General features: G+C 40.9%; 1 protein-coding gene across 1 annotated transcript; it reads right to left on the bottom strand.

The window, feature by feature from the left end:
* Positions 1-1412: 1412 nt before the first annotated feature.
* Positions 1413-8501, bottom strand: LOC119742195 (RNA-binding protein MEX3B-like). The gene is made up of 2 exons (XM_038218234.1): positions 8104-8501; positions 1413-6019 (listed from the first exon to the last, which is right to left on the bottom strand). Exons 1-2 carry the CDS (start codon positions 8345-8347, stop codon positions 4692-4694), a joined length of 1572 nt encoding a protein of 523 aa, XP_038074162.1. The 5' UTR covers positions 8348-8501; the 3' UTR covers positions 1413-4691.
* Between the last annotated feature and the right edge of the window lie 8670 nt (positions 8502-17171).

The following is a 17171-nucleotide window of genomic DNA, read 5'->3' as shown; positions in this document are numbered from 1 at the left end:
CATCTTCTGGGCAACCAACTTTTAGTTGCTTTCATGTATCACTTTCACTTGGTTGTGATCATGAGATTTTTGCAGTGCCTCCAGTCATGTGACTGTCATTCTGGACTTTCATCAATCATAACAAAAAATTAATTTAAGTACGCAATATGATGTAACACGGTCACAATCCGTAGTCACGACGCAATCAACTGCTAATACTCGTTACCAATTCTTTCTTTTCCATTCACAAGGTAAAAAGCCAGGAAGACCAAAGTTCAAGTGAACCATTTTTTAGCCCTTAAATTTTAACTTTTTCAAAGTCTGTAATGCTCCACTGGCAGATAATAATTACACGCAGATATGAGCTCCGATATGGTTGACAATTTATAGCACGCAAGATAACTTCTCCGGGGTTAGAGTGTCAAACCACTTAATCACTTACACGTCGACACTTGGTCAAAAGTCCGCTAATTATCTATCTGGTTCATCAAATATTCATTGCATATACCTGTACTTTACAAGAGTTACCCAAAGCATGCATGTACATGTACATAAACATGCAACTCCATTTTAAAACTTTTTTTGTGAAATCCGAAAAGTCAAGTATTTTTAAGCAGCATTTCCTCAACCAGACGAGTCGAGATTCCCACCGACATGGCAAGGAGGATGAGGCGTTTTTAGAACGTCCCTGTGCCCCATAAATGCGAAGGAATACGTTCACGCAAAGCTATTTGATTATCACTCAACTACTATAATCATTTTTTAGTTTACTGCGTTTTATGTACATGTTATTTGATCAGCAGCAATTAAGTGATCAACGATTACATCATTGCATTTGTTATTTCGTATTTTGGAATTTTTTTGTGCAACTTCTATTTGTGAAGTTAGCTATGGAATCTTGTATCTGTTCAATTTAAAAACTAAACAAAAGCACACAATTTTCAAATGACAAATCAACACAAAACATTTACACGAAACCAAACGGACAATTTTGACAAGCACCATCACAACAAAGAGGAACCAATAACAAAACACTGGGACCGATTGTGAGCCTGAAGATCTATATAGTTTTATCACCTTCTGAAGCACAATTCAGATTACACCGTCATTCAAATTACTAGTGTCCACATGTAAATCACATGTACATGTAAATACTGCACATGTATTTCTAATTGTTTCCCAAGGTTATGTGTGCCCACTATGTTTGCAAACATAAATCCATAAATTCAACAAAATTGCTATTTATACACGTGTGTTGAATTTTCCTGTTAATATTAATAAGTTGTTTTTTATAGACGGTGAGCTTCATAATTCTAATGCGCTACGAAGCTATACGGCCACTTTTTTCCCTATTAGAAATTAGAAAGTGGGATCTCCAGGCTCAGGAACAGATCCGATTGAACACAACAAAAGAAAAAGAGGAGGAAGCATGCTTTCAAATAACAGTTAAATAAGAAATAAGTAACATTTAATCATTTAAATTGTACAGAAACAAAAATACATGTACATGAATATAAATGGTTTCTGAATAAAATTGCATACATTATAAGAATACTGATTTCAATTTATTAATAGTTAAAAAACACTACAAGATGCCGTTTAGCACGCAAAACCCACCCTTCGCAGTGAGCCGCGTGAAAAATATTCTCGTCAGACATTGGACACTTTCAGCTGGGTCAGTAAGACTGCAGGTATGCGCTTGGTTGCGAGGCAGTGAATGCTAGACGGCATCGGCTAATTTGTAATCAAATGAAACGTGAGCAAGGGCTGCGCTCTGCCCATGTCAAAAAGCTTGGCAAATCACAGATTGACGTATTCCACTTTTGTAAAGACACAAGTTGATTTTTTAGAAACAATGGAGCGTAACCTATCCAGACAGCAGTTCTACAACCAGCTAAAAATAAAACACCAAGATTCGCAAAACACGTTAACAGTCTACCTTGCAAAAAAAAACATAAATTGATGTTGATTTTCACGTTGCTAAAAGCAAGCAAAGAGGTTTACATGAACTACACTGTACATGTTTAAGTTAGTTGTTTATCAAGTTGGCTTTTGACCACACTGTCAGAATAAGCTACTTCCAAGGACCATTTCAATAGAAAATAGAAAAACTGCACTACCAGCAACTCAATACCTTGCTTTATTGCTCCATTAACATAACTTTTTATTTAATTTTTTTTTTTGGAATATAATAATTTAGGCAATTCAAAAACACTTTTCTTTAAAAACTTTCAAAAATTTAATTAATACCAAAAATACAAAAAATTATAATGAAATGTGCAAGACATACTGGAAGTGTGCACATTTCTCTTTCTGTCGTAAGTTAATAAAATATTTCATAATTTGTTTTATCGAGCTAACATTACTTTTCTTACCAGTTCAGGCCCTGATGCTTAAAGCAGAAATAGACAATAGAGGGAGAGAGTCAGTCAGTACTGGTTTTAAAAAACACCTGAACAATGAATACTGAGAAAGCCAAGTTCTAAACATTATCGTAAACAGGGAAGTAGGTCATTTTGTTTTGGTTTTTCGTCTCAAATTGCTGTTGTTTTTGGTAAAACATCTCAAAAGGTTTTGTCATACAGTCTTTTTCATTTAGTATTCATAGAAAAATCTAACTAACGCGTCTTGGTACTGTCGGTCTTATTGTAAATATATAATCTTTACTTTTGTTTATTTCTCATGCCAGAAAGGCGTGGGCTTGGAGTTCTTGCATAGTGCAAAGTAATCTTTAATTATTTCATGGAGAGCTGGACAGCTGCCCGAAAAAAACTAGAAATTCTTGTTTTAACTCTCGTGTCTGCATGCGACAAAAATACATTTTGAAATGCCGTAGAAGGTACAGTTGACAAAAATTAAGGATGTGCACCATTAATACATTCTCCCTTTAAAAATACATATTCTTATATACCTCACATAACATCGTGGTTAATAATTCTTCGGTTAGTAAGAAAGCGGTAAAACACTGAATGATTAAACTGTGGAATCTCAACATCATTGAAGCGTATAAATACATCAACCACGGCATATTTTCTGATAAGAGCCAACAACATTTGAGTACTGCTGTAACGCATACATTCCTAAATCCATCCATTAACAAAAGGAAATACACTGTATTTGAAGGGCGAATATTATTCATTGCTACTGTAATAGGCGCGGTTACACCAACAAAATATATTAAGCATTTCTAAGTGTCATTTCATAATAAAAAGTAAATGAGTTTTAACTCTCTCTCACCGCCCCTTTCTCGAACACACTTGCAGCACTTAAATCAAAATTAAGGAAAAAAATAAAACCCGGATTTTCAACATACATTCAACGGGTGCATCTTGCCAAGGATTTCGGTAACGGCGACCTGGCCATCCCTGAATTTGGAATAATCTTTGCAAGTCTTTTTTTTTTTAGTTCCTCTTCTACTTGGTTTTTTAAATTTTGGCAGCTAGTTAAAAAAATAAAAAAATTGCAGAAAATCCAGAGCGTATAAAGGCAGTTGGCAACCGCCAACTAGCTTTTCAAACATCAGGAACAAATGCTTTGCATTTAATACACGACACCTAGAATGGTTAGTTGCACACAGAGGTATGCCAAAAATATAACGAGTTATCAACATAAATGCAGTGAAAATGATCACTATGAATATAAATGGGCTACAAAAATAATGTGCTTCTCTTTTTAAATTTTTTTTTTTAGGAATCAACCTGCAATAGTTGTATAAGAACATTGCTTTTCGATTCAGTTGAATAACTACCAAAGTACAAAAAACCAGCACACAATCTGAAAAATTTCAACATCTTAATTAAACGTCAATTTTTTTTTCTTTCACGACCAAAAAAATAAACTCTTACAATATTATAATTTCTTCAAAGTCTCAGCAAATATAACAACATTAGTAACGTTCATGGCCGAATGAGGATAATGGGCCAACAGGAAAATAAAAAATATCTTTTGCATTTCTTAACGATAGTTAACTTTTTTTGTTAGAACATGGAATATTTGGTCAAATAACACACCTACATATACAGGTACACAAGAACTGTTTGGAATATATTAAAAAATAAGACTCTCACTACACATGCAACGAAATCACAAGACACTTCTCTGAACTATTTATACAAATATCTTTTTTGACGTGGATATGCACGACAAAAAAAAAATTCACTTGAGACATTCAGCCGGGCACCAATATGATACAGGGTCCTAATTTGTATACAATAAAATAAGTCTAGGGTATGCGCTAAATAAGTTCATCTGACAGGGTAAAATATAATGTATAGACAAAAAATCTGATATATTTCATTTTCAAATTGTCCCAACTGAAAGTGTTACGGGTTACATTCATTTGAGATAATCATATAAGAAATAAATGAAAACTATACAGTTAATAGTAAATACTCTGTCTTTTCAATAATTATTCTTGCATTAAATACATGCTACATAAAGCTCTGTTAAAACCCAGATGATTTCCCTCGTAAATTAAATAAGATCTTTATTCAGTAGACATTCTTTGTATGAAATAGACCTCTTTTCTTTAAAGTTGAAGAATAAAATTTTTAGTTTATGCCATAATCTGTTTTGCTATACAATATGCAACGATGAACTTTTTTTAATATTTTGACAGTCCAATAACATTTAATTTCATCAACATCTATATTACGAAATGCAACAATTCTGTGGCGAGTACTACCATAATGCGGATACATTAGTACAATGCTTTAGGTGAAAATGCGAATGGCCTGGGTCACCACTGTTTGGCAGACGGGGCATTCGCCATCAGTGGTTTCCACAAGGCGATTTGCACAGTCCATACAGAACATATTGTGACCACAGGGCACCAGTGCAGCGACTACCTCACTGGTGAAGCATACCACGCACTCTTTGCTCTTTTTGGCCGCGGAGGACGATCCCAACGAATCAGTGGGACTGCTGCATGAACTGCCATGGCTGCCCGCAGAATTGCTGGAAGCAAATGCATTGGCATTTGACAGCGGCACGAACGAAGGCAAAGCAGACAGGCCACCCTCAAGAGGATCGCTGCGAATGCGCCTAGCAGGTGGATGCTCGTTAGCGTTGGCATCCACACCAGATGTGGGAGCCGAGGTACTCACGCTGCTGCTTCGTCGCGGTGCTTGATGCTGAGTGGTCACAGGGTTCAAGCCCAGACTGCACCGCGTCAGGTCCTGCCACAGAGACTGGTTACCTGCAGACTGCAGCCCTGGTAGATCAAACCCTGGCGAATCGATCCCCAGATCAGGGGATGGGCAATCGTTGAACAGAAAACCATTGGTCGGGAATGACGGCAAGGGATTAAACTCATTCAGCTTTGTGGAACCGTTGCTGGTTCCGTTGGTGTTGGGAAAGAAGTAGTTGCTCTCACTTCCCACGCCGTTGGCACGTGGCTGGTCATTCTTCCCACCCACCATAGGGTTGAAGATATTGGTAAGTGCCGATATAGAAGCCGTGGTCGAGGGTGGGGGCTTGAAGACGGACGAATCATGGCGGTGGCTGAACAGACCGGTGTCTGTGCCATTGGAAGCAAAATCATTCTCCTCAGCACTGGAATCGATCAGGCCGCCGGTGCGTAGTGCGATGTGGGCTTCTATCTCCTCTCTGGCTCTCTCCACGTTCTCCGGCATGCCGGTGACGACAAAGACGGGCTGATTGTCACGGCTTGGAGTGATGATGTACGTATTAGTCTGCTGCTGGATTCTCTTGACGGTGGATCCCTTGGGGCCCACCACAAGGCCTACGACGCGGTACGGCACTTTGACATGAATGGTGGTTTGTCCTGGTAAGTTAGGGACAGTCAGGGATCCATTGACTCCACCACCACCAGCTCCTGTGGTACCATTCACCGCACCGTGCACCTGATTGTTGCGACGTGCCCTGATCTGGCTGAAGTGGTCAGCAGCCGACAGGATCTCCCGCTTGGCAGCGGCAACATCCTCTTTCCTTCCAGTGACAACAAAAATCGGGTCTTCTCCACGGACTGGCGTCTTGATGTAGGTGTTTGTCTTTGCTCTCAGTGCCTTGATTTTGCAACCTTGAGGAGGAACAACACACTGTCATTGTACAAATGTGGATTCATTTTTTTCAAATAGCGAGACATTTACAAATTACCTCCCGTGCATTTATACTGCATGTTCAACAAAAGCAAAAGTATAAAATAAATAAATAAACTATCAACACTGCCGATAAAAAAATGCTGACTACATCTAAATCATTACTGATATGGTCATACAGCAAATTATCTGTTGGGAGTTCTTATCTCAATGAACTGTGATCAGCAATGCAAATCATTGCTATTTCAATGCACTGACAGCATAACAGGATGAAACTGAAAGCAGACAGCCAGCACAGCAAAGGGCAACTGGTTGCAATGTAACAAATACATTTTTGCAATTGGATAACATGAACAGCATACCCAACACAACGGACTGAATTCAGGCCGAAGAAAACAGGGATGATCTCAAAAGCACCTTCTAGCTTTGCACAATTTAATGCAGGACTACACCCAGTCAAATTGACATTTGTACAGGGCTATGTTTAAAATAAACAGCAGATGCCCTACAGCACCCGCCATGTCCTTTGATACACGTCAGACTCAAATGCACACAAATACAAACACTAATGTTTAATTTTCTAAACTCTTCATATACTTTAACCATATATACCATACAGTTTGATTTTGTTGATCAACGTGGGTACAAAACACTTGTTTGTTTTGCCTTGGCTTTAGCAGGCCTTGCTTTTGGCTGTTATTTGATTCTATTGGGTTGTCATACTCGTAGGTGTTTTGAGCCCATGTTTTTCATTTCAAGAAATTTACATTTTCTGCCTGAGACAATGTTAAATTTTCCTTCAACAATTACTGGTAAAAGATAATACAATTTTCTGTTCCACCTTCAAGGTGACATAGGGAGTGTCAACTGTAAATCTGATGATTCAATTGTAATTCTATTCAACAGAAGTTAGAAAAACAAACAAGGTGAAAATGTTTTCCATTATTGACAATTTGTTTGATTTCCAAATGTTTTAGTTAAAAGAGTTCACATGAAGTTTGGCTTATTTATTTCATTTCCTTGTTTTCTTTTTATAGGCCTATCATATGCCGATATCAGAATAAATTCAATTCAAACGAATTCCACAAACTCCGACAAAAAAAAAATGCAATACAAAAGGTGTTCTGTTTACAACCTAGATCAACACTCAAGCAGGAAGTGCTTGTCAAATATTGGCCGACTTGGCACAGTTACTGAGAGTTTCAGTTAGTGTTAAAATAAATGAAAAAATGGTTTCATATTTTTTGTAGGCCTTTACTAGGCCTATTTGTCTTTTGATTAAATCTTAATTTATATAGGCCCTATGGCCTTTTTTAAATCATGGGAAATAATTGCGTGATTTGCGTCCCACAAAAAGAAAATCCAGATGCACGGTCTAGTACTGGCCTAGTAGTAGTACAGAATGCAAGCAATTGACATGTCAACAAAGTGTGTTTTTTAATATTTTGCCAAGCCATGCTAGTTTGTTGCTAGGTTGGGAAACAAGCATTTTGCCTAATTCCATTTCAACTGATTTTGCAAAAAAAAGGGGTTAGGAACAGTCTTTTCTTACTGAGTAAGGGGTAAGGGTGAAATTGGACAAAGTGGTAGGGCCTAGGGCATGTAGGACCGCACACAGTACATCATGGCAACAATATGAAAATGACAACAAAACAAAATCGACCACGAAAAGTGTGAACGATTTTGAAAATAAAACTGGAAAATAGGCCTAGGCCTACTTTATAAATTTAAGTTTCATTGTTAATTCTAGTTAAAGTGAGTCACTATGCTTTAAAATAATGTTGAGAAATTACGACCGCCGAGGGCATTACTGAGCAATGGACAACTTTGTAATGCATGCAATGCATCATGGCGATTTATCACAGGATAGGAATGTGCGCACACAGTGTACGGGGGATGGGGTTAGACAATGGCTCATTGGTTTTGTACACGGACCACGCCGCATGTATTGCGCACACGAAAATACACGAGAAAAAAACATGGCTGAATTCAGCAAGCGTGTCAAACAAAGAACCTTACAATTAAGCGTTCCAAAACCATCTCAATTCACTGCAAGTCAGCTTACCTTGTCTTCCTACTATTTCAGCGACATGTTCCGAGCTTGGGACGGGTACACATTCCGTCATATTGCTGCTCCTTCGGCTGTTTTCGTCGTACGTGTTGGCTAGAGATCCCTCGTCTTCGCTGTGGACATGCTGCAGGCCCAACATGGACAAATTCAGCGCCATTTGAAGGGTTTGTTCTTGGTTTTCCAGGCCCACTTCGTCGGTATGCGGCCGCTCCATGGTCGGGAAAAGCGTGCTGGGCATGACAGGGGTAAAACTACGAAGGACGTGTCAGAAAATATATGGTTTCGCCAGGTTTTCTTACGTCCGTAAATTTGAAGAAAGTCTGCGTGCTTGGTTCGGGCGCGGGAATCAAAGTGCGTGCTCGAGTTTTGTAACGTATTTTTTTGTCCGCTACGAATCTGACGTCATTTTCTCCATGCATGGTCGAAGCGCGAGTGTGTGCGAGGGTCACGCCTATGCTAATAAGCACGCCGTCGATGTGATTGGTGGATGGCGTTCCAATGGGCGTGGCCAGAGAGCGCGGAATACAATTTTCGCGCGCTTTGCATGATTTTCCAACGAGAGCCGAACAAGAGAAACAAGGACAATTTGTTTTATGTACAGTATTTTTTGTAGACGCGCAAACGGCTAGAAACACAAAAGACCAAAGGCAAACGAAACACGAGGCGCTGCGCAGGCACATGGAGCGGAGCCCGCCACATCTGCCACGCGCGTGGCCCTAGCCTGCCCATACCCAGTGAGTGGGCATGTACTATGTAATGAAACACTCAAATTACATGTTATTAATTATTTTGGCTATAATAGGCTTTAGGCCTATTGACGGTTCGTTTCATTCTTTTTAGTTGAAATCTGAAATCAAAACTATCGAAGATTATACTACTTTAAACTGAAAACAATATTGCATACCTTTGTGTTACTTTTAGTTTTAGAGGGCATTCTTTCGGTAAAAAAAATTAAATTGATGGACAAGACGTTTACTCGGCGATACAAAACTGTAGGTTCGCGTGAAGGAGACTGGAATCATTAGTGAAGAAGTACTCGCTGTGTTTTTGTATTCCTCCATGCTTGATTACACGCTAAAATAGGGCCCATTATTTTGTTTTCGATTAAAAACAAGTTGACTGCGAGGCCTATTTTTGAAACTCGTGGCTAAATTTCCAGTCTGGAATTACTTCTGCGCGCGCATAATGGACAGATAAAGGGTGCTTGAAGTATAACTGAGGCAGGATGTGTTTTATTCCTCCATGGATGTACAAAATAATATGAAAACATAATTCAAGATACTATTGGGACATGTCGGAACTATTATATAGGACGTCCCTGAAGTAGCACACTACAACCGCTTCAAGTTGTTCCCGATGGACCCAATTCTTTCTGAATGAACAAAAGACCCGTCTGATCTCATGAACCGGGGCGGCACACGCACGGCGGGCCGAGACCTGCTGCTTGACCTTGGAGTTTCGACTCCCTTCAATAAACAAAGAGGACGTTTTGGCGGGAATTCCGGTGACGAAAGATCTGATGTGTCCCAGAACGTGAACGTGATCGGCGTAGAGTCAGTCAAAACATGCATGTTCAATGTATATAGCTCCATGGTCAAAACAATCTACATCAGTGTTTCGTGGTTATTTGCCCATGTGAACTTCCACTGTTCCAGAAGCGAGTGGAAACGGAAAGTAGGCCAGCATAGCATGCATAGGGCGTATAATGATGGTATGATAAAAAGGGCTGCCACTTTTCCATTAAAAAAATCTCACTGCGAAGGGAGTACATTGTACAATGCATTCTGGTCAATTAATGATTGTGTCAATCTGAACGGGATTGCATGTGGCGTATTATAGGCCTATCTGTTCAATCCAGATTGTTGGTCTTTTGTCCACAACTTTAATACAGTCCCTCAAGGCATTGTAATGAAAAATTGAAAAGAGACGGAAGAAGTTTGTCAATGACTCAATTAAATTTAATCGAATCTTATTTGTGCACCGTGATATGGGTCTACTTATTCTCTAAGTTGTTTACACCAGACGCTCGGGAAGGCTTGTCCGATCGATAAATCAATTGGTATTGTGACATTGCGAGTTGTCTCCTGGCCCTTGCGCAAGATGATGAGTCTGTCGATGAATAGAACGTACGGCCGAGAATGCAAGGCGAGTCATCATGACTGTGTTTCAGCATGGAGGTTTTAGGGATCGACTGAAGCCAATCCAGAACTAATCCGTGTTGCAGTCATCATGGGCTAACAATGCATTGCGCACCACAGTGTACATGTAATTTGCGTGGGGGTCCGCTCATAAGTCCGACGCCTCCGTAGGTCCGACGCCTCATTAGTCCGACAAAATCGCATCCCCTAACCAAATAAAGACCCATAAGTCCGACGCCTCATAGGTCCGACGCCTCATAAGTCCGACGCCTCGTAGCTCCGACGCCTCGTAGCTCCGACGCCTCGTAGCTCCGACGCCTCGTAGCTCCGACGCCTCGTAGCTCCGACGCCTCGTAGCTCCGACGCCTCGTAGCTCCGACGCCTCGTAGCTCCGACGCCTCGTAGCTCCGACGCCTCGTAGCTCCGACGCCTCGTAGCTCCGACGCCTCGTAGCTCCGACGCCTCGTAGCTCCGACGCCTCGTAGCTCCGACGCCTCGTAGCTCCGACGCCTCGTAGCTCCGACGCCTCGTAGCTCCGACGCCTCGTAGCTCCGACGCCTCGTAGCTCCGACGCCTCGTAGCTCCGACGCCTCGTAGCTCCGACGCCTCGTAGCTCCGACGCCTCGTAGCTCCGACGCCTCGTAGCTCCGACGCCTCGTAGCTCCGACGCCTCCGACAATTAAACGCCACGTTTTTCCAACGTCGGACTTATGAGGCGTCGGACCTATGAGGCGGAATAAATCAATTGTATGCCTTATAAGTCCGACGCCTCATAAGTCCGAAATTTCGGACTTATGAGGCGTCGGACCTATAAATAAGGCGTCGGACTTATGATACGGCCCCATTGCGTGCATGCACCACGTGCAGAATATGGCAAGGCATGCAGCCAGGTATCATAGATGCTGCCCCCTCCCTTCCTTACCGTCATGATGTTACTGCCTCTGCTATATTTATGCGAAGAGCTGCAGCCGCTGAACAAAATAATGTGCATGCTCTGTCATGAAGGCCTACCTGGGGATTTTATGTTTTTATTCCCTTCACGGTTACCGGAGAATTTCCAAGATTGGTGAGCAGAAAAAAAATAAGCAGGGCTGCAGACAACCCCCGACCCCACAATCACCCATCACCACTATAGCACAATCGCATCAGGGGCTATAATTCCATGCCAATGAGAGGGGTATCGGTTATGTCTTGATTATTTTTATTCCCCAGTAAAAAGAAAATTCTTAAAATCATCACCTCCCTTACCATTTGATATTAAATCAATGATTAACCTTTAATCGAATCAATGTAAATTTTATACATGTACAAGTTGAAAACCATATTATCTCGAAACATGCATGCACAGTCCCCCTCCCCCGGCCCCGGAAAAGAGTTTTTAGTCCAATAACAAAATTCAACGTTGGAAAATCCGACTTGGGGGCGATGTACCCCTGACATAATTATGATGACAGAGGATCGCTTTATGCAAAGGGCAACGACCCCATGTTTTTACAAGTTCATTGGGACATGACATAGGCCTACATTACAATATACTGTGGCATTGTCAGTCTTACTTCAGAACTGCAGATTTTGTCCTCATATTCCAGCTCACTTGCGTTGGTAACGGAGATATTTCAAGTCTCACAGTCTCCGCGCGCTGTCGATCAATCGAGCGGCAGATGGTCATCATCTCACGGGCCGAACTTCCTCGTTTTCCGGTACCATTCGAGTTCCGCGCGCCGCCGAATTGTCGGTATATACTCATTATACCGAGAGTGGCGCGTCCACACTTTTAGGGCGCATGCTGTTTTTTATATCCCTATTATCAGGGAAGCTGACCCGCCTACCAAAATTATGGCAATATTCAGAAACAAAGCCATGCAAATGGTTTTTATTTTAATAACATATGTCGTCATGCCTGAGCTACTTTAAAGGAGACCGGCGAATTCAAAAAGGGAGCTCGATCCGAATTGACACGCGCCCGATGCATGGCACACGCATGCAATGTGTGAATATTGAGATAGGAAACTGCAGTTTAGTCGACTGGTAAACTTAAAGGGAATGTACAACATTTGTCTTTGCTGCAATTTTCAAAAATATATGGATTTGGAGGATTAGTATGTTATAGCAAACGTTGTTAAATTGACTTGTTTCACGTTTTGGGCTTGTAGATGCTGGAAAAACCAAGAAAACCAATCATTTTCTTGTAGTCTGGTTCCCTGACCCACTTTAGATGAAACAGAGCAATTTATAGTTTTTGGGAAAGTGTAAAGTATAGAGAATCAGTCTAGAAGGCTTGTACCCTTTCACAGGTGTGTAATCAATTGCAAAGAAAATGCGGAATAACTAAATATGAACAATTAGGAGCATTTTTTTTTTAAAAGCCAGTTTTCTTCCAACACTGGTCGGGCGATCAGCGTTGGAAAAATACACTTTTTCTTGAAAATGTCAGCACACCAGGAGCCACGATTTTACAGGATGCTTTAGACTGTCATTCCCTAACAATCCAGTAAGGTATTTCGTGAAAATTTGACCATTTCGTTTTATGATGTTTGCAAATGTTGTATCTTCCCTTTAACCCAATGTTCCGTTCATATAGCGATGTTCCAAGTAAGGGTGTATGAATCTTCCATAAATGCATTAAAGATGACTTTGAAGACTTTTGAAGAAGTAAACTTTTACTTTTTACTTAAGTATACTTTTACTTGGTTTTGGTCCAAAAAAAAAATAGTTGGAGTTAATAGGAATTCGAAAAACCGCAAGCTGTAGCTAATGGAGGATTCTGTATGTCCAGGGACTGAAAGTTCAAACTTATGGAAATGAGCCCTGTGGGAACTGGCAACATGGTAATGGCGAATGCAGACAAACGCCACAATGGATCGTAAAGCCAGATTAATAAGGACAATAAAGTGCTAATTACTGTGTTGATCAAAGACGTGTGAAAACCGTGGTAATTACTATCAACGACCCTTATTAGGCGTTCGCTGAAGTTTGACCTTTAAAAAGGTATACATTAATTTGTAGAAAAGGGCCGGGGTGGCATTTGGGGGATTCCAATCCACTGGCGTCAGTCAAACCATTGATTGAAGAAGGAAGGTAAAAACATAGGCAGGAACAGTTCTCGTAGGTTTTGCTTTGCAGGAAAGGGCGGTAAAAAGACCTCTATTCATGCACCCCTGAAATAGAAAAAAAGGGAAAATTCGCGGATTACCCTCAACCTGTTGAACCCCCCCCCCCCCCCCCCCTTATACAAAGTTGGAACAATCTCTTTATTAGCTGGCTCTCCATCGGTAACAATGAACCTTAGTTCCATCATTCAGTTAGTCTTGTACGGCATCCAATGAAGATTGGTTTCAATTAAGGATTAAGGAAACATGCATAGAATACCTACTCCAAGTTTCCCGCCAAATGTCAATCCCTCAGACAACAGGTTTCCTTTCACATGCCGTTGCTGTTTTTGGACGCCTTCCAAAATCCTTGCGATCAAGAGGATCAAACTTAAGCCAATGTATGACTTGTAATTACCGTGACTCGTAACTTATCCACGGCAGTGGGGTTGGGAGCGTCTGTGAACTGAAACATGCTTGACCTACACAACAATGGGTAGTTGGAAGTGGTGGGACTGGGAGATGCAAAGAGGTCCTCTTGGAGGGAAAATAAAAAGATGAAGATTGGATAAAGGTATATCGCTTGTATGTGGTAATGAAGGGCAAACACTTGGTCTGAGTTGCTGCAGTGCAGGGAATGATGCACAATCCTTCGTTGACCTGCATAGCATTCAACTATAACTCGGAGACACTTCACTTCAATTATTGTAATGTTTAGACGGATTTAAAAGCAGCGAAGCCGACGTGGAGGAAGGTTCCATCAGACTGAGCATTATCATGACATTCGGGACCTTTTTCTTTATTGGGACACAAGCGCCTCGGACCTCAGTTTCAACGCTTACTCGAAATTTGCCAAAAGATCTTAAGTGAATTGGTGAATAGATGATTGGTCCAACAAGTTGCTGTTGTACAATCATGTACATGGAGTTTACATATCAATGGTTCAATCACTTGAGTAAGAAATCTTCTAAGTTCTGACAAAATAAACACTACTTTTACAGCCCGTATAAATTCCTTGAAAATCCTGTGTAATCCCCCACTGGTTTGTAGCCACATTACAAAACTGTAATAAAACAGCCTTGCTAATGGCTAAAGCCTATGCTATCGAACAAAGCAAGCAGAGTGAACAGTGCACGCATTAGCACCTTCGCAATTATCTGTCAAACACAAACAATGCACTCTAATTAGAATAGCAAATATTTACTGGCAAACACGGAGCAATCTTCTAGTTGTATTATAAGAGAGGGTGGGATTATAGCACAACCTTGGAACAACAGATACATGTACTAACAAGAAAGAGCATACAATTACAAGAAAGAGGTCAGAGACTTAGTTTTAGGGCAATGGAGAAATGAGCCATTGATTGTTTTTTCCTCCGGCGTTTCAACTATAGAGCTAAGTGTGGTTCCATTTCAGAAAACTCTAAGTTTAACACCATAGGCCGCAGAACGGCGTCAAGTAACGTGTTCACCTTATGTCACAATAACTGAATTGCAGAACAAAATTCCTTTCAAACAATTTCACTTTGCATAACTTTACTAAACTGAACAAAGCTGTGCCTAAAGCCAAAGGTAATTTTTTCCTCAGAATTTTCGTTCCTCATAATGCTGGTATTTTCAGAAATCTGGCGTTTGCTTTCAAGGAATAAATCGCGGTTCATAACCAAATTTTTTCTTGCACTGAAGCAGAAAATCTCTGGCCCAACCGAAATTTGGCCAACGGTGGTTTGAAGGGATATAAGGGGCCTCTCATTGGCACAACAGATGTCGAAATCAACAGTGCCTGGCTAACTTCATATACTTTTGCTTTCACTTTCAAACCAAAGTTTTTGTTTTGGTTTATTAAATTTTCTCAGAAAATGAAAATTGTCAGTTAGACAAACATGCCTCAACGCTTCCTGGAAACAAATAGCCAACAAGTTTGCGGCATTCATCTCATACACATGTAATACATGTTTTGCAACAGGGTTGCTGTTTGAAAATTCACATTTACAGTATAGTGCCCTATTGACCTTTTTTTAATAAAGTATATAAAACTATAATATTTGCCTTTAAGAAGCAATGAAGCCGCGCACCAAGTTGAACTTGAGCCCGAGGTGTTCAAAGTCAAAACCTTTATAGGTTCTAATAAAAAAAAAACATTTGAAATCATCAACTTGCAAACTGAAAGAATTTAATCACTCACAATAATCACCAACTAGGTTGTTTTGTGTGGAATATTTTTCTAACTGCAAATGAAACCAACAAAGCGAGCAGCATTTTTGCGGGCTTTTTTTTCCCTCCTCTGGCCCACAGGTGCCAATATTGTGTCAATCACAGCCACCTGAACTTGAGACTTTATTGTGAAATCCAACCAGAATTGTGACCCGGGTACGCACTTGACAGTGACACATCCAAAGGGGCAAGCACACCGGGGCAGGTCACAGCGAGAGGGCCTGGCCCGGCTAGGCTTCACCCCGGCCGGCCACGCACCCGGCGGGGGCTCGAGGATGCTAATTGAGTAGGGCATCTGAGTGGGAAACCTGTAGGCTGTAAATCAAGTTCAACTGCCGTTCAGTTTCGGGGTCATCTAGAAACCACCTGTGCCACAAGCAGCAGGATCATGATCAAGTGGCTGTTGTGGTTGCAGCGTGCACAATTCTGAATAAAACAAATCTGCATGATATTTGACAACTTCAATTCTTCATTCGGTAGCACGATTTTCGATTGCCAGAAACTCATCAATAAAATTGGTTGGGTTTTGAACCTTTGAACCCATTGAAACCATTCTTGAATTCTGAGAGAGCTTTATAAGCCAACTGTCGCAGCCTCTATAAATTTGCATTTTCCAAAGATCAATTATTTATAATACTACAGTTCATGCCGCAAACAGGCAATGGAAGTAACAAGAAAGGAACATGACAAAAGTTAACAGAGTTAGCATAGCAAATAATGGCATGTCATACAAAAACGATGTTTGCTTACACCATAACAACAGTGCTGCAACCTAGGGAATGCGAGCCAAGTTCACACAAGTTTTTCTACACCAAAATTGTCATGGACAGAATGTTAATCATCCCTTTTTATAGCCAAACGAGTTAAGTTCAGCCTATAGATGCCGAGTGCACATCATGAACATTGAGATGAGAAGATATGTTTTTGTCCACAAATTGGCTAGAGATGTTCAGCGGAGAAATAATCCCCGTCTTGAATGTGGATAGTTCAGGGCAATGCCATGTAATCTCACACACTACTGCACCTGATTTGGATGACAGTGTATTCCAACTATGAAGGGGGAGCGTTTGAATACACTTCTGTCAATGTAACCAAAATACTTTAGTACAAAAACTCCCGTTCACGCAACACAATAATTAGCATCATTTAGTAGTGCAAACCCATGTCGGAATAGCCAACTGTGGCTAGACTTTATCTTAATTTGCATACCAGCAATATTCAACAATATTGTATGAGCATAATGCCCAATATAAACCCCGACTCGCCCGAGGTGTGTTTTGCTGCTGCAGGATCTGCACAACTCATATTATGGATTTGTATTGATAAGCCTACACTATAAATACATGGCTGGTTTTTATCACTCTCTGAACTTGCTGTTGTGTTGACATGGGGTCACGGTGTAGTTTCATAAGGGTCAATGTTCTCAACACTACAGGTCAACATGGCCAGGGATAAGTGGAACGTGACGGTCAATATCTTAATATCCAACGCTCAGGCCGTCCCGTGGGGACGCCGCATTGTCGTGTCCTCTAATTGGGTTCATACACCAGGTTCACCTGTGGGAATACGATACCTGGTTGCTAATATTTCGCACCTTCATTTCTCTGTGCCACGGTAGCTTC

This window comes from Patiria miniata, unplaced genomic scaffold (assembly GCF_015706575.1).
Source record: "Patiria miniata isolate m_02_andy unplaced genomic scaffold, ASM1570657v1 HiC_scaffold_5, whole genome shotgun sequence".
Classification (NCBI taxonomy): domain Eukaryota; kingdom Metazoa; phylum Echinodermata; class Asteroidea; order Valvatida; family Asterinidae; genus Patiria; species Patiria miniata.
Note: the sequence above shows the minus strand (reverse complement) of the source record. Positions and strands in the feature narration are given on the sequence as shown.